Here is a 19,869-nt window from a genome sequence, read left to right as displayed (position 1 = left end):
GCTTATTATGTGGGTAAAACAGATAGAAAGTTTAAGTTTAGGATCAGGGAACATTTGTATGACATACACAAACAGGTCTCAACCAATGCATTAGCTAAAAATTTTATGAACACTTCAGTTTCACATACATTTAAATTGTATATGATACAAAATACCAAGGTTAGCAGCAGGTTAGGGGACATTAGGAATAGGACGGAAGTAAATGAGACCAAGTGGATTATTAGACTGAGGGCTGATGCAGTTATGGGACTTAATGATAAAGTCCCTATGAAACCTGTCCTACAAGCTAGACCACTTAGGAATTAACATGTACTTCAGTTTCTTATTATTTTTAATATATTTTATTATCTGTTTCATAGTTCGTCATATCTAAAGGATCTATTAGCTTCAGTACTGTTTATATTGTTTATATGTTTTTATACACACAAATTTATATATTTAGCTATAGAGCGCTTTTTATATACATACATATATTTTCTATATGTATGTTTTTATATATGCCTTTAAGAAAATACTTATTAGTTAGAGACTTTTCAATTGGATAGCAGCTTTATTTGGTGTATTTAAATGGTAGCCCTTAATGTTAATGTTAATACGTCTGAAGAAGCAGTGGGATACACCGTGAAAGCGCTTATGTTTTGTGTTTTTACCTCAATAAATGGACTTTTTGCAATAGTTGCATAGTGACATTGTTTTGCCTTACATCTTTTTTGCTTTATATATATATATATATATATATATATATATATATATATATATATATATATATAGAGTGAGAGAGAGAGAGCGTGCGCGCACACGTGAGGGAGAGAGATAAACATAGATATTTTTATAGATTTATATACATATATATATATATATATATATATATATATATATATATATATATATATATATATATATATGTGTGTGTGTGTGTGTGTGAGTGTGTGGGAATTCAATGAAAGAAATCAAATATGGGAATCCAGTGAAAGAAAGCAATCATTATGTCAATAATGCTTCCAAAGTAGTTAAATCAGCACTGTATTCCACTTAAGTAAACTGACAGATGCCAATAAGGGCCATACAACCTATTCAAGTAGCAGTCTGCATTTCCGGCAGCTAACCAATGGATGAAAATGAGTATTCAATAGCATCTCACCTGCACTGGGGGTAGAAATGAGGGGAGCCCCAATAGTAGAGATCGGAAAACTTATGTTAGTTTGCAAATGGAAACAGGAAAACCAGACTTTCAGGACTAGAGCTTGATCCTTGTAGAAATCAGAAATTGCTAGTTTCATTCTGTACCTGTCCTAGCAAGAATGGGAACAGAGGTAAGAATGAATGAGTGAGTAAATAAATGAATGAAAAAACAAACATACAAAGGGGAATAAAGGTAGGAGCAGAAAGAAAAGGCCCAAGCCTCACAACATGATGGGGTTGAGGACCTTTCTTCTTGGAGCGCTTATCTAGCAGGAGGAGTGAGTGTCTTGCCTTCTGAAAGTCAGGTGACTTTAAAAAGTAGCATTTGGATACTTTTTGCAGATATTAAACAATAGAATGAATACCTGCTTAACTTCATTTAAACTGACACCTGAATTTTCATAACATATAGAAGATGACATTTTAAAGTTAAAGTATATGGCAGTTGAAAAAGTATATGCCAAGAAAAAATACTAGCTGCATACCCACTTTTCATAGTATGTTTCTGATATAGCATCATGCCACATATGCGACTTTTCTCAACTGCATACTTAAATACTGGTAACTCTTCTGATGGGAAAACATCTCTAAAAAGTATTTTTCAGAGAGGCTTTGAATCATGTAACCCGCCCTCGCCTCCCAACATGAGGAGCTGTGGCTTCCACACTTCCAGTACTACACTAAATCTGAGATCTCTATATCTGCAAGCAAGCAGAAATCCTGGAGATATTGAAATCTTTCTTTTTACCTGAGATCATAGGAATCGCATATTACTGATCACACAATATGGTACTGAACCCTACTATCTCGTATTTATGCCTGGGACCCCTACAAGACAGATACACTGCTAAACTGCTACAGCTGCAAAAACATACTTTAAAAATCTACTCTTTCGGAGGTCTGCATTTATACTAATTATTTACCATGCTATCAGGCATGACTTGCCAATTGCATAACTCAAATGGATAAAAGGAATAGGTCTGCTAAGTCAGTGACATAAAGGTTACAATAAAAAAGAAACATTTGATTACAGGCAAAGGGAATGATGCTATCATTTCAGGAATTGAAACACTCAAGTACACATACACTGTAGTTTTATTCTTTGGCTACAATGCATTGACTAAAGCTGTAATAGAGAAGACAGCTGAAGTTATTATAGGAATCTTAATAATAAAAAAAAAATATTTGTGTGTCTGACCCTCAGTGGTTTCTCAAGTTTTAGCATTACATTATGCAGTGATAATATGTCATGTTATTGTGGGGTAGGGGGTGGTGGTGGTGGGTTGTTTCAAACCAGTGTTAGAACGGATGGCTCTGCAGTTCAGCTGCGGTGCATAGCAGACATCACGACCTGGATTCAGATTGCCTTTTCAAAGACATCTGCATCATAAGTTTCCTTCTTTGAACCATCACTCTACACTGAATCATTCTATTTGTCAGCCAATCAGGGCACACAGATTCTAAAAGAATACAGCGGATGAGCCATCAGACGTCAGCTTAGCTTAAAATAACTGCATCTAAATGCTGCATCAGTCATATTTAATATCCATACAAGCCCCATTAAATGTTCCCTGAAGTATGCTGTAGTGCTTAGTTACATTTACACATAAGTGGCAGATTCTGTTGTCATAGATCGCTCTTACACTACTTCACTGTTACAGTAGCTGTTTGACCTTCTTTAATTCCTGGACCATCTTCTTGCAGGAAGTAATAATGATAGATGCTGAAGTACATAAGGCATACAAGGAGGCTTTAGCAGTAAGATCTGCAAGTTAATGAAGCAAAACTGTTTAAAGTATGCAGTAATTGGAATGACAATTTCATTCCAGTTTCAAATCCTGCTTTCTAGAGTCTTCTGCCAGAAATAAATTACTTGGCTAGCATCTGTAATATAAAGGCATGTATGTCTGTGTGTCCTCCCTCTCTCTCTCTCTCTCTCTTTCTCTCTCTGTCCTTCTCTCTCTCTCTCTCTCTCTCTCTCTCTCTGTCCTTCTCTCTCTCTCTCTCTCTCCCTCCCTCTTTCTCTCTCCTCCCTATGTACTGTACTACAAACTAAACTATTCTGCTGAAACCTATCAGATAATGACTTACAAAAAATTACCTTTTTAAGTGGATCCCTTCTGATATTCTAGTCCCCCCACCGACCCAAATCATGGGCCTGTCGTGAGGTTTCCATCCCATGGGTAGGTGCCATTTTTCCAAATTAGGGTCTTTGGCTAGGCTCACCATCCACCCACTCATACCAATAACAAACAGAGTTTAATATGACTTGGATTAAGCTAAAGTTTTTTCAACGAGGTTGTAAAATTTTACAAGCATTCTTGTTCAGCTTCCTGCAAAACGCTAGATAAACTTAACTTTTTTTGGCATGTGCTCAGAGAAAAAAAAATCTTCCATAAAGTTTGAAGGTAGCATAAATCAGTATCTAGGAATTACACCAAGCAAACAAAAGTACTGAGTAAGCATGCAGTTTGCATCACAGGACAAAAGACAGAACATGTTCATTCTTGAGGTGTAACACAAAGTTCCTTTTCTTATGAAGTACTAGTTTCTTAAGGCATAATGTAGCTTAGAGTTTGTATGACATATTTCACTTTGTTTCTTGCAGTTACTATGACAATCCACTTTAAATGGGAAAGACAAATGAACGGTACCTGCATATTGTTTTCATCAAGATCTTTAAGTCACAAAACTAATATTTTCACTTTAATTGGCTAGCACATATACTGTAGAAATGTAAACACATAGCAAGCCTGGGTAATGAACTTCTGCTTAACCCAGGCACATATAACAGAATGCTCTTTGTTTCCCAAAACATATCTTAAAACATTACCTAACTTCCCTTGTGGATCGTTTTGATACTGGTATTTACACCAAATCTTTTGGGTTTTGATTACTATACAGACGTCAAATAAAACCAAGGGAAAAGTTACCTACTTTACAACCAGACACAATCCTCAGTGGAATAAAGGTTTGTGACTTGGACTGCCACATTGCATGCTAGATGCTGGCCTTGAAAGAAACGCAAGACCAGTTTTTAACAGTAATCAGAAAACTACACCTCTTTTAAAGGGAGCACAATTCTGACTATAACTCATGATGGAATTTACTATATTCATAGTAAGCTAAGGAGAAAATAGAAGAGACCAAACCTGACAGCTGAAGAATTCTTAACTAGGAATGCAAAAACATTCTCTTGCAGTAACGCTGCCCTATAAGCATTTTATGAGTTACTATAGCAATAACCGACGACATCGGTGTGGTATATTGAAGATTTACCCATGGTTGGTGTGGTTTAATCACAAGGGCGAAGACCAAGTGATTAAACAAAGACAACCGTGGGTAAATCTTGAATATACCACACCACAGAGTTGGTTATTGCTATTATACAATGACATTATTTAAGAAAAACAAAATTACTTACTTTTCTTAAATAATGTCATTGTATGACAGCTCTGTGGTATTCTGTTTTCTGAAGATATACCCTTGCTGTTTTTGATGGACTGCACATGCGTATGGCACTTTTGCTTCCACGCTTACGCAGTACATCAGTGCTGTGTGATAGGTGCTCTATATAGGAAGCAATGGAAAAAGAAAGATCTCCATTGCTGTTTTTTTTTTTTTTTTTAAGATAGCGAGACACTTTGAAAGTATGGGAGAGCTGGGAGATAGACAATAAAAGGATAATCAGGTACGTTTGTCTAGTTTTTCATAATACACCTGGCTACTCTTTTATTTTTATCTGGCCCGTCTTTCTCATTGGTTTCAAGTGTCCGGTTTTGCAAGTTTATTTATTTATTGTTTTTTTAAGGGAAAGAAACTGACATTTTTATGGTATATATTAATGGAAAAAAGTCCGTGTGACCGGACCTTTTTCCATTGGTATATGCTCGGATTTTCAACAGGCATGCTCGTTGGGCCTACTAATCAGCGTGCTCATTCTGGAATGTTAATGCCCAGTCATTGTATAATATTTTTATCTCAATACTTGGCTCACAGAAACACTTCCTTGATCACTAAAGCTCCAAATAAAATAAGACACGGGAGACAATGTCAAATTTATAGTGTCTCCCATACAGTGGATATAAAAAGTATACACACCCCTGTTAAAATGCCAGGTTTTTGTGATATAAAAAAATGAGACCACAATAAATAATTTCAAAACTTTTCCCAACTTTAATGTGACCTATAACCAGTACAATTCAATTGAAAAACAAAGAAATCTGTTAGGGAAAAAAAAAATAAAAAAAAAACATACAATAAGCTGGTTACATAAGTGTGCACACCTTTACACTAATACTTTGTTGAAGCACCTTTTGCTTTAATTACAGCATTCAGTCTTCTTGGGTACACACCTGCCATAAATTAAAGAGACTCTAATTAACCCCAAATAAAGTTCAACTGTCCTAGTAGAATTTTCTTGACATTTACTCAGCTGCCTGCTACAGCAAAAGCCATGGTTTGCAGAGAGCTTACAATGCATCAAAGGGATCTCATTGTTGCAAGGTATCAGGAGAAGGGTACAAAAACATCTCCACAGCATTGGATATACCATGGAACACAGTGAAGACCGTCAGCAAAAAGTGGAGAAAATATCGGACAACAGTGACATTGCAAAGAACTGGATGTCCCTCCAAAAGTGATGAAAAGACAAGAAGAAAACTGGTCAGGGAGGCTGCCAAGAGACCTACAGCAACAATGAAGGAGGTGCAGGAATTTCGGGCAAGTACTGGTTGTTTACTACATGTGACAACAATCTCCCTTATTCTGCATATGTCTGGCCTATGGGGTAGGGTTGTAAGACGGAAACTTTTTCTTACACAGAAAAACATCCAGGCCTGGCTAAAATTTGCAAAACAATACTTCAAGTCTCCCAAAAGCATGTGGGAAAATGTGTCATGGTCTGATGAGAATAAGGTTGACCTTTTTGGCCACAATTCCAAAAGGTACGTTTGGCACAAAAACAAAACTTTGCATCAACAAAAGAATACCATCCCCACAGTGAAGAATGGTGGTGGCAGTATCATGTTTTGGGATTGCTTTTCTTCAGCTGGAACTGGGGCATTAGTTAAGGTGGAAGGAATTATGAACAGTTCCAAATGCCAGTCACTTTTGGCCCAAAACCTTCAGGTGTCTGCTAGAAAGCTGAAGATGAAGAAGAATTTCACCTTTCAATATGACAATGACTCCAAGCATACATCCAAATCAACAAAAGAATGGCTTCACCAGAAGAAGATTAAAGTTTTGGAATGGTCCAGCCAGAGCCCAGACCTAAATCCAAGAGAAAATCTGTGGGGTGACCCGAAGAGGGCTGTGTACAAGATTCTTTGTACCAAAATTTATATCATATAAATGAAAGAGACAAGGTAGGGTGAGACAGTTAAGAGGAAGGATTGCAAGTAGAAAGTATCAAAAAAAGATTTGACTTGGGAGAAGAAGGCAGAGAATAGGGCAGTTATTTGAAGACAGTGGGATGCTATTGTGCCAGGAAGGAGAGAAGGTCAGAGTTTAAGGAGAAACACAAAACCTATAGTTAATATAGAGCTTCAAAATGGCAGCCAGGGAGCACAAAGGAAACAGATGCTCAAGTATCCTTGTATCATCTTTAATTATGTCCATATAATGGTGTCTGTGGACATTCATCAAATGTAACAAGAATGATAGCTTGATCCTCACTTGTTATCATCTGTTACTGGTAACATAGGGGAACTTTCTGGACATTTCCTTGAGATATGTCAAAAAAGAACCCTATAAAGACTGTTCTTTTATAGAAAGGATGTCTCCAATGTTCCTCCCTGCTAGCAGTGCTCATGCCCCCTCACTTAATTAAATCCTTGCCTTTAGATGAGTTAATTAGGGCATGTAAAAACATCAGCGGTGGTGGTATTTTTTTCCACATTTGTCATGGTTAGATTAAGATTAAAAGAGAAACACTGAAAAGTTTTCTTGTTGGCAAATGCACAGAATATTATTTTGGTTCATCACCCTCAAGAGTCCTCCTTGTTTCCGGTATCAAGGACAGACAGTTGACATTATGAATAGCTTTTCTTTGTCAGGCATAAATTGTATATGTTACTAAATGTTCCAATTTCTCCATTTCTTTTTGAAATATAGTTACAGCAAATTTAAATATTTTCACGAATGATAGGAATGTAAGCCTTTCATTAAGGAAATCTTTAAATGGGGGAAGTGGGTCATTGCTATTGTTTAAGTTAGCCCCCTTCCATAACATCAATGGAGTGATGGATCTATAGAGGTGATTTGTGGGGTTTCCTTTAATTGCAACTTCCGATGGTACACTGAATAAACTCATAAGAAGGTAAAACTACATATTAGGGATGTTGCCAACAATAATCTTTGAAGTCAGATAGTGCTACAAGTACATGAGGTTTTTGCATGTAATAAACTTCTGTATTTAATGTTTACAGTGCTAGCATCTCCACATCTCCATGCAGCTGGTGATAAAATACAGAAACTTAATCAGCCTGAGACACATTTTATTTTGAAATTTGATACAACCTTTCCTTAAGAGTCGATGTTGACATTCCTGGCAACATTTGACTTGAATTTGCTCTGTTTTAGAATCTCTCTCTTTTTTTTTTTTTTTACCCTATGTCTTTTTTTCCTTGACCATTTGTTTTGATATAGTAAGAATGTGGTATTTTAGTTGTGGATGTTTTTTGGTTTATGGTAGAATCCTATGACTTTCTTTTGTATATAAGAAAAAGTCACTAAAATAATTAATTAATAACAACTGTAAGTAATGCTACTTTAAATAATGGTTTTAGTATTTGGTTTTCTTGTCTCCTAAAAGGCCTCATGACAAAGCCCCAGGGATTGGTGAATTAAGTAAACTGCTACTTCCATGTGGCAGTGCTAGTTGCATGACTTATACAGTCATTTAGATGATTGTGTGACTTTCTGAAAGGAGAGTTCCTGAGAAGGTGAGAACATATCCATAACCCTACACTTGCTCCCTGGCTATCAACAGAACTGGAGCAGCCAAGCTGACAACTTTAGAACTTGAAGTCATATATATATATATATATATATATATATATATATATATATATATATATATATATATGTATATCTATATATATATACATATACATACACACACACACACACACATATATATATATATATATATATATATATATATATATATATATATATATATATATATATATATATATACCTTCAATGACTGGTGAGTCAACAGATTTTTTTTTTTTTCTGAGAGGCAGCCTTAGCAGATGTTCTACCTGAACAACTGCAACAGCCAAGAATATATATTTGCCAGCACTGATATGAAGCCACTAAAATTACCCTGGCCCTATGGACTTAGGCTAAGTCCTTGTGTATGATCATCATTACAGTAAATGGCAAAAAAATATTGAGCAACCTCCAAGGTCAGTCCAAGACTAATGCATCCCTGCTGCCATTGTCAGGTAGATGGATGAGCAATAAAAGCCGGTACTCATAGGGGATGCAAACAGACTGCTGACTGCAGATCTCCTATCTAAAATAATGTTCTGGAAATGGATAAACTGAATGACCAATTCTAACGCACATATAGACAATGGCTGAGTCTGTCTGCAAGATAGCTTGTGATCCTAGGATGTGTGGCAACCCAAAAATGGTGGGTTGAAACTTACTATTCCCAAATACTTACCGCCTCACATTACAATGGGTAGGGCTTCATTCTACTCTGTTTGCTTAGGTACAACACTAATGTTAGACTGTCTAAGTGAATTGTTAGAACATCAGGAGAAGGACATCTTGGCGCACACAGAGGGTCAACAGGAATGCTTTCCTCACTAGAACCCTGACATTTAAATAGACTCCTGGGATGACCACAACACTTGAACCATACTCCCACTGAAGTGCCTCCACTATGGCAGATGCAGCCACAGTGATCAAGTCCAAAGGTTTCAGGACAGCAAAATGACTGCCCTGAAGATGGCTGCATGACAATGCCAAAAAGAAGAAAAAAATTGCTGCGGCAAGCTCTGGAAAGCTTCTTTAACAGCTCCAGAGAATCCCTGTGTTGGGACTGTGGCATCCACTGTAAGACACTGACATGTAACTTGGTATAAGTTATTAAAACTATTGTGACTCCAATGAGCCCCAGCATCTGCAGGTAAAGGTCTGCTTACACTCTGTAGTATATGTGATGTCCTGTCAAAAGGCAAATAAACTGATCTAGTTCTGGTACTTGCTGTAGCCTTGGTATACTATAATGGGAGCTAATCATCCAACTGTTGAAAAACTGTGATGCCGCACAGGCATCACTATTGAAATGCATTTGGTAAACAGACAGAGAAGGGGGTGGAGATGCGGTGAGGCTAAATGTCAAGGACTGAGAAAGACTGGAATATTTATAATGAAAGGAACTTCCCGAGTGCTTTAGTAATTTTTATTTGAATGTAAGCATCCTGAACACTGAAACAAAATATCCCCTCTCCTCTTGATATACATAAGAGAGTAGACTTCAGAATAACAATGCAGAAGGGCTGTTTTGAGACATAAGTTTTTAGGATGTTAAGATCAAACATGGGCCTGTGGTCCCAAGTCTTTCTAATACTGAAAAATAATCTGGAATGACATCCTTGTTTTCACTACTTGCTAGGACCTCTTGGATGCCTGTTTTATGAGGGGCTGTTACACTGCCTTCCTCTCCTCTCCAGTACCATCTAAGAGAGTAGCATATTCAACAAGGTAAAGGTGGGCATTTTTGTCTAGATATGAACTGGATAAATCTCTCTCAACCAGCTTTCCCTGAAAAATTTGTACTACTGAGAGATTCCTCAACCACTTCCAATATGGGATGGCCAATGTGGGAGCAATAAATAATCTCCTTAACAGGGACCACAACCTCCTTGAGACCCCTATGACACCCTGACTACTGGGTCAGTGATGTAACTGATTGGGACTCTCCAGCTCCAGCACTATTTTTCTGCAGGGTCTTGGATGCACATAACACATGGCTTTATGTCCTACACAAGGAATGTGGGGAGGAATGAAGTGTTGGAAACTGCCCTTTTTTGTGTCCTGAATATGTTAGGGGCTATCTTGGGACAAACAGCAAAGGTCTCTTAAATGGTGCATCCATAAGCATTCTGACCCCAATGAATATAGTAAAGCACAGCCAGGAGTGCTGACAGAAAACTATGCCACATCCTGCTGTTCTTACATCTCCCTGTACAACATCACAAGTGACATAGACCAAAATGGTGCTGACTGCTCAAAACACTGAAGCTGGAATGAAAAGTCTGTCCTTCACCAGTTCAACTGGCAAACCCTCCTTGTTATGTAAGAAAATATCCCACTAAAAAAGTGCATGCATACATATACAAAGATACACACACACACACACACACACACACACACACACACACACACACACACACACACACACACACACACACACACATGAAAAGTAATTCAGTACCCAGATATATAATACCAAGGACACAAGTGCCTACTTTCCCAGCTTGACCAAATCCCCTGAATCCTAAACTGCAGACCTAAGACCTGAACTACAAAGTGACAATAGTTATGTTAGTATTTTCTCTGCCTGATACACTGGGAAGGTGTCTGACTTTTAACCACTTATTTATCAATACTTGCAATTTCTAGTTATTCAGAAAGTATGTTGTTCTTCTTTACATGCCACATACAAAGGACTACTACTGAGACAGTTAAGCTGTTTGTCTCTCAATGTACAACTGTATATTATGCTTAGCCATAATATTATATTCTGTAAATCATTGTGAAGTAAGTAACACCTGAGGGAAATTCAAGAAGTAATGTACTTTGAGTTTAACCAAATCTGTTTTAGAACTTATCTCAAGAAATTTGTTCTTTAATGAAAGTAGATACATAAAGAGGATAGCTAAAATGAAATGCACTAATTGATTACAGAACTACTAATACTAAAAAAAATACTGTTATATGCATATATTAAAATTAATTTAAATGAAAATAAAGCAGTCCACAAAACAGTTGTGGCTAAGAATTTGGCCCAGATCAACTTCATCTTCATCTCTGAAAGCCTGAACACTAACCTCTTTACATGTATATTTGATAAAAACAGAAATAAGACATTTACAAGTATAAATGAAATACAATAAAATACATAAATATAATATAATACTAAAAGCTCTGCAATATGAAACTGGATTTAACACAATTACTCTAAGTACATTAGAAAGTAAAAATAAAATAAAACAACAAACGTGGCGCGATGTTTAACCTCAAATTCCAATGAGGAAAAAATACAACACTGTTCAAATGGTTGATAGGTAGTGATAATACTCAAGCCCTGGGATTCATAAAAAAACACTGTGAACACTAAGAGTTAAATCCAAAAGAGCCTTTCCATTATTATGAAAAATAAGATTCATAGACACACTAGCAGCAATGCAGAAAGACCTCATTATTGGCTAATCTGCATGTCTCTGAATTGAGTGGTGTTCTGCTAGTGGTGATCAGCACTTTCTCTGGTAATAACCTAAGGAGGCTCGTGCATCATTTTGGCACAATCACTCCCCTCTTTCATTCTTGACACATACAAGCACACATTCAAACACACAGACATACCTCCTACATGTGTCAGATTGCAGTACACCCTTGATGGATCCTCTTATTTTGCCCCTCATACATCACAGATGTTTGTAGTCAGTCAGGAACATCCAAAATTACATTTTCTTTCTTCCTATTGTTCGGAAAATGCACTGTGATGCTATACCTGTTGCTCTATTAACTTTTGAAGTGACTTGGAGTAATATTTAAAAGTTCTCCCTGATGTTGTCTAGTATTCCTTCCTGTTGTGTCCAAAAGTGTTGGGCACAGTCATTTAGAGGTATGGCAACTCCCATCCCTCTAAGCTGTCCCTAATTTTACAGAACTACCTTAATTTTTGCCTTATACCTGACCTATCCCTAACAACCAATGGTCTATTACAGTCAGTCAGTAATACCAGGCATTGGAGTTTCATACTTTTTATTGTGCAGAAAAATAATCTTAATGCAATAAATGCTTTGTATTACCCCCACAGAGAGGGTAGAGGACTAATGCACTGACTTATTAATGACATGTTTTCTGATCTCAGGGTACAGAGATCAAAGTTTTTTTTCCCTATTGTTCTTTTAAATTTTAAGTGACTTAGGATAATATTTAAAGGGAATTCCTGGTGTCTAGTGTTCTCTCGACCCATATTTCTGTTGTTGTTCTATTAACCTTTCAAGTACCTTTATAGTAATATTTAAAATGTCTTGGTGTTTAGTGTCTCTTTAGTGTTTCTATTGATATATGGTGCAGGCACCTGGATGATTGCTGGATGGTCTGGAAGTCATATCTAATATATATTACTGAATTTGTAGAATATCTTAATGAAAATAAATGGGAGATAGAGTTTACTGTCAAATATGAGCTTACTAATATCATATTTTAGATGTGAATATTAAGAAAAACAATGATGGTACCTTGCAAAGTGTGGTCTATTGGAAACATCCTCATTTTAATACTTTATTGCATGCTGTCATTCTGGTCATATCAGTCATAATATACCTAAATTTTTAAGGAAACATTGGATTTGTTCTGTTAATGAAAAATGTATTTGACATGAATCAGAACTGGTAGATAGGTTTTGTAATCAAGGGTATAGGTATCGTGATATTATAGAGTTAGTTAAGGGGATTGTTAGATTACAGTTGTTACAATATAAAAATAACAGAATTCCAGATAATACATTAAGGTTCGATTCTCGGCTTGGCTTGGGAGTGCCTTCTGTGTGGAGTCTGCATGTCCTCCCCGCGGTTGGGTAGCATTCGAAAGACATGTGTGCGTAAATGGGAGTGCCTTCGTTGAAGGTTGGACGTTGAGCTGGCACCTTGGCATTTCATAAAAATCTACTGCCAATCATTAGCGGACCGGAGTTCCGCTGTGGCGACCCCTTACTGGGAAAAAGTCGAAAGAACAACAACAACATTAAGGTTAGTTGGCAATAATACATATTTTTTTAAGAATGTCACACAAAAATATTAGGACATTCTATTGACAGATAATTTGTTGAGTGAGTTATTAGCATCTAGGTGTCTTTTTTCGTATCGAAGGGGTAAAACTTTGGAAAGCTGGTTTAATCACTATAAAAAGAAAAAGGTGTCTTAAGATGTTGGTAAACAAACTACAGTTTATGGGGGGGGGGGGGTTGCAAGGTTGGCAGCCCTGTGGACACTGTTCTTTGTGTAAGTATATAAGTAAGACAAGGTTTACCACAAAAAATACATCTAAGGTTTTTGATATCTTTATTTTTGGGAATTGTAGTTCTGATTGGGTTATTTACCTTGCAACTTGCAATTATTCAGCATTCTATATTGCACAAACCTCACGTCCATTAAAAACTCGTATAGCAGAATATATGAGTGATATTAAAAATGGACGTATGTCTAATGCTCTTTTTAAGCATACTAAGAAACATTCTACTGCCAAATTTAATTTTATTATTATTGATAGAATTGTTTATAATAGATCAAACAAACTAGGTTAGCATAATATTTTAAATTACAAAGAAAAGTCCTGATTATTAGACATGGAGGTTTATTTTTACTTGGTCTTAATGAACATCTTTAATTAACCAATGGGAGTATGGTGTATATTCAATGTGTATATATTTAAGTCCACACAATTCATTTGGATTTGTAACACTGATGAAGGCAACATATGGCGAAACTGGTTTGTTAGTTATCTTATTTTTTTAATGAGTATTGAAATGTATGGCTTATAAAATATACTAAATATTTGTTCTCACTGACTTTAGCGTGCCGGCCATTTTATGAATAGCAGGATTTGTTTGTTAATCTAGGGGAGTTTGAGAGATAAGACAGACCCCCCCCCCATACACACATACATTCATGTACATGCACAGGCACCTCCGTACCTCCTCACATTCTCCCCACACTGAATGCACTCACAGATGACAATCACCCATAATCACATACACACACCTACCGCTACCTATCTCCTAACTAACCATCTACTGTGACCACCCAGGCAGATATACAGTCACACACACTCAACAGATACCACTCATCCCTCTGCATACATTCACACATGCAGCCACACACACACACACACACACACACACACACACACACACACACACACACACACACACACACACACACACACACACACACACACACACACCTACCACTTCCTGTCTGCTAAACTCCCCAGCATTATCTTTAACATGATATCACCCATTAAAAGTAATGTGTGAATGTGAACTTTCTGGCCAAGTTATTTAAAATTGTCCAAGCTAACTTGCACATCTGCATAAAGTGCCTTATCACAGGCATTTCCAGGGGCTAATTAGCATATGACACTCTCCCAGAATGCATCATTCACATGCAAGTCAACTAAGGAGATGGACCACCATGGTGTTCTTACAGGTTACACAGGATCACTGCAGTAAGCCTGTCTCTGAATCAGAAAGGACTGCTATCAGATGTAGCAGCCTGTGTTAGGCCTTACTTTTAAAATCCAGCCCTAGAATGCAGAGTTGACAAAGTTACAAATAACAAACGGTCCAAATTACAGACTAATGTATGGGTGAAACCAATGTTAAATGCAAACAAGATCTTCATCATCATTCTTCCCATTTTTGAGTATCATAAGGCACAAAAAATGTCTCCAGTAACAAAAATGGCCACATCAAAATTATAATATCATACACAATCCTAATATCAAAAGGGTTATAACACTGCTGCAATATGGCAATAATCTAAGCACACACATGGCTAGAACAGATGGTAACTTGGAGCTTCAAACGCATTAAATACTGAGGTTGTAGTTGCAGAGGAGGGACAAAGTCCAAAAAGGATTTCACAGCAAAAATCATCCGAGAAACTAACTTGCATATGCTAGCTGATGAAGTAGTTGTGAACTTGATGTCGAGTCTCAGTGCAGAGTAAACAATGTAAATATCTGAAAGACTAGAAGCATCTGACAGTGTGAGAACTTGTATTTCTGTGCTTTAAGACATTTTGATAATGTGGCAACTCTTGTTTTATTCTTTTGAGACAGTTATGAACTATTTCACCTTTAGAAATGCAAAATGCTGGCCTCTAAAATGGCATTTAATGCTTGTAATCCCAATTGTCCACTTTAATCCCATTATAATCCCATTGTGAGTTAAGCAGAACAAAAATGTCCTCCTGAAAATTTAGGTCAAAAAACAACAATCAGCCCTCAAACAAATGTTATTAAACTGCGGGCAATTACTGACACAATCATAAATTAACTGAACCTAAGGTTAAACAGGAGCTATTCTCAGAATGCAAGGAAAGAAAAATATTACATTAAAATGTGACTAGAAGTGTTATAGATAGCTAGCTGCTACCATCCCAGAATATGCTGCCACAAGGTTAATACTTGTCCTGCATGGCGAGCCTTACAACATTCCAGATTTGTACACAAAACATATTCCTTAAAAAAGTCCATGAACTGTGCAAAATGCGCAACTTGTACAGGAGTAGGCAGACCCTGGCACTAGGGCTAAACTGAAGCACATGAGTAACATTTGCCTTGTACTCCATGGACCAGAAGAGTGGATTATTGTGATAAAATATGTTCTACTTTTCTGAGAGAATTTTTTACAGACTTTATCATTTTATTGCCATGTGTAGCCAATTTATTTAAGATTGACGTGTGTGTGTGTGTGTGTGTGTGTGTGTGTGTGTGTGTGTGTGTGTGTGTGTGTGTGTGTGTGTATCTTCCTGTGATTTCTCTGCTTGGCACTCACGTGTCTTGCAAAAGTAGGGATTATGTTTTTAATGTACTCTCCTCAAAAAAATATTGCCTGACTTTAATATAATATAAACCTTCCATCAGAAATCAACATTACTGAATCATTTAGTGACAACTCTTAACTAAACATTCATAATATTCTACGTTTACTGGAAGAACTTTGAAGGTTGACTTAATTTTTATCATTCTATGATAATGAAGAGTTTTTTTGTTCAGCAGAAACACTTGAAGCTATATTGCTCTGCAGGACTTTTAATAATTCTGTCCAGCTAGCACCAAAAGTAGTAAAACAGATGTTATCAGAAATAAGAGATAAGCTTTAGAACAAGGAGCAATGGATTACCCCACTAAGCTGGTATAGTAATCTGGACCAATAGTCCTCTTCCTTTAATAACTACAGGATAATCCAAGTTTCAGGACAATGAATCATAGAGTAGACGTTACTGCAATCTTTATGCAACTGTTTACAGAAAATGCTGTACTAGGTGTTAGTATGTGTCGCTGGCTATGTTTCTACAGTATGGTTTTGTTTATAGAAACTGATGTCACATGTTTCTGTCAGTATATAAAATAATGACTAATTTATAAAGCCCACAGGATTTGATGGGGCAAAAATACAGGTTAACCAGATGGCAGGAGAAAGTAATAGTAAGTCACATTCAATGGACCTGTCGCAATCACGACTAAGAGCAAATGTTGTGTCTTTCAGCTTAGGTTAGGGGTCGCCACAGCAGAACTCTGGTCCGCTAATGATTGGTAGTTGATTTTTACGTGCCGAGTTACCAGCCCTGACGCACAACCTTCACCGAAGGTACTCCCATTCACACGTCTCCACGCAGAAGACGCTCTAGCTGAGAAACGAACTGGACAGCGTCTTACTGTGAATCGACAACGCTACCGCAGCACCACCACCGCGGGATAAACAAGCAATTGACATAAACAGAAACAGAAGAATCTAGGTGATAATAAGCAGTGCATTCAGAAGTATTATAAGAAGAAAACAATGGACATTTATTCAATTATACAAGAGGAGTATGGTGCTGTCTCTAATTCTATAAACAGAACCTGCAAAATAATATGGATGTAATAGTGGACATCCAGAGAAATGCTATGGAAAAGATGCTACATATGCATGAAAAGTCACTTTATAACGGATAAAAGACTTCAGAACATATGTGGTGGATGTGATGAGTGCATAGAAAGGATCAAATTATTTCTGGTCCCAACACAATAAATGAATGTACAGCACATCAATGCCTTTCAAGAAATATGGTATACAGAACAAAGGAGTGTGTTAAGAAGAATGAAATAATAAAATAAGGGATAATGCTAAAGTTCTTTTTTTTTCTTTTGACTTGCAGACTATGAGTTAGGCAAGAAACAGCTTCAATGTGAAACTGAAAATGGCAGGGGGGAAAAAACACCAGAGGAATTAGAAAATAAATGCCATAGACATAAATATATTATAGCAGGAAAGAAATGGTAACTTAACAGCTAAAAGCAGTTATATGAACATGCCATGGCATGTAATCTTGCACTACAATAATGTCAAACTCCACAACAAATAAAAACCTCTTATTTTATTTAGAGTGTCACCCCACCCATGGAATACAACAAAATGCATGGTATTTGGAAGCAAATGCCAAAAGGCTGAAGCTTTGTGGTTCAGAAATTACAGCCCTGCAGGCTTTCATCTCACTACAGTGCTACTTGCTAGTAAATGCAGAAATGTACTTGGTATGCAAAAGACGACCAGACAAAGTTATTTACACTGCCCTCATAAGCCATCATGATCTCATTTCAATGCACTAAAGAAAACCTACTTAAACATATATGCCTTTATGTTTGCCTGCACATCTGTACAGCCACAAATATGATGCGTCTTACATACAAATATCTGTACACAAGGTTTTAGAAGCATTAGACTGGAATGGCAGCAAGGGACCCCAACAGCAAATTAATATGTCCACACTGAATTTTTATTTATGATTAGCTGTCTACATTTAATTATTACTATGATTAGCCATGCAATAACCCTCTATTTTCAATAAAAGGTTTTTAAATAATAAAATGCTTTACTGAAGTATTTCATCTGTCACAGATCACTTTCATGGAAAAACTGACTACCTGGTATCAGAGTTACACATTCTGTAGCATCAAAAATGGGTTACAGACAAAGCTCTTGCATCAACATTCTGATAACTGCTTAAGAGTTTGAATAATGGATTAGTGTACACCACCTTATGAATAGCAGGATTCCATTCATAACAAGAACTTCCAAATATGTTTTATGACGCTTATATATAGTTCTGATTGTGTATGTGTGCTCATATGGTTACCTGTGAATACTGATATATCCATGTGTCACCTGTGAATACTGATATATTCATGTGCTAGGACATTGAAGAGAGGGACACAGTGAGTGTGTGTGTGTGTGTGTGTGTGTGTGTGTGTGTGTGTGTGTGTGTGTGTGTGTGTGTGTGTGTGTGTGCGTGTGTGTGGGTGTGGGTGTGTGTGTGCGTGTGTGCACGTGTGTGTGTGCGTGTGTGTGTGCGCGTGTGTGTGTGTGTGTGTGTGTGTGTGTGTGTGTGTGTGTGTGTGTGTGCGTGTGTGCGTGTGTGTGTGTGTGTGTGTGTGTGTGTGTGTGTGTGTGTGTGTGTGTGTGTGTGTGTGTGTGTGTGTGTGTAGCTGTTTCACAGCTAAAATAAACTCCTCCTGTAACTGCATACACTGACATTTACAATTAATTTGTCTGTTTTCTCTTCATCTGCTTCTTTTCTGACATTTCTTTTGTTGCACTTAACTGAAAAGATGACAAAACATTGTGTTATAAGGACTAAATTTTAAATGACTAACGCAATGACTAGCACTTCATGGAAATAAATTCTATGAAGGTTTACATTTGAATCATTTAAGGTAACACAACCTTTTGGTCATTTATTAGGTTACACCACAGATACTGAAACTCTGCCTCACAATATGGGAAAAAGGAAATCCGGAATTAATTGCTGGGTATTTTTGCTATTGATGCAGCTGTTCAGCATGTTTAACTTGGCATGGGAATAGAAAGGGCACTACATACCAACTTCATGAGCAACTGTAAAAGCTGCATGGAGACCGTCATCTTCAATCACTGCACAGCTGCGTTCAGGAGAACATACAGTTCCAACGTCTGCCATTCCCAAAGTATCACATGAGTGGTGTCCACACAAGTCCTGTGCAAAGCAAGAAAAACAATCTTCAAAAGTTCAGATTCACACCAGAAAGAAGAATTCAACCCCCCACTCCCAATAAATCACACACAGAAGTTATTTTCTGGTTACTTTCCTCATATTTAGTAGCAGTTTAAGACCATCTAAACTGGTTGGTTGAAGAATGCAAGCAATTTCTATTCTAGACAAGGTCTTAGGTTTATGAGACATGAACTTTTTTTCTTTTAAACTGCTGTTAGCAAATGTTGCTGTCTAACTTCAGGTGAAAGTACCTGAAATTACTCTCTTGTCTTCTTCTTCTTTTGGCTTTTCCCAGTTAGGGGTCACCACAGTGGATCACCTTGTCCACTCATGATTGGCAGTGGAGTTTTACAGTGTCGAGTTGCCAGCCCGGTGCCCAACCTTCCACGGAAGGCACAGATACACAAGCACTCATGCCTAGGGTGAATTTAAAGTGTCCAATCCAACTACAGCATGTCTTTGGGATGTGGAAGGAAACCGGAGCACCCAAAGGAAACCCACGCGACCACAGGGAGCACATGCAGATTCCGCACACAAGGCACCTCAGCGGAGGATTGAACCGGAGAGCTTCTTGCTGTGAGATGGCAACGCTAAATGCTGCACCACCATGGCTGCCCAAATTATCCCTTGTCTAAGT

The 19,869-nt window shown here is 37.3% G+C and overlaps 1 protein-coding gene across 1 annotated transcript in view; it reads right to left on the bottom strand.

The window, feature by feature from the left end:
- The window catches only part of ADAMTS5 (ADAM metallopeptidase with thrombospondin type 1 motif 5), a 111,974-nt gene that overhangs the window by 52,698 nt on the left and 39,407 nt on the right, over nucleotides 1-19,869 (bottom strand). The window contains exon 2 of the mRNA XM_044071348.1: nucleotides 19,082-19,214. Coding sequence (XP_043927283.1) covers nucleotides 19,082-19,214 — 133 coding nt within the window. The remainder of the gene's footprint in view (nucleotides 1-19,081; nucleotides 19,215-19,869) is intronic.

This window comes from Protopterus annectens, chromosome 5.part0 (assembly GCF_019279795.1).
Source record: "Protopterus annectens isolate FY-2018-M chromosome 5.part0, PAN1.0, whole genome shotgun sequence".
In the NCBI taxonomy this organism is placed as follows: Eukaryota; Metazoa; Chordata; order Ceratodontiformes; family Protopteridae; genus Protopterus; species Protopterus annectens.
This window is presented reverse-complemented; position numbering and strand designations above follow the sequence as displayed.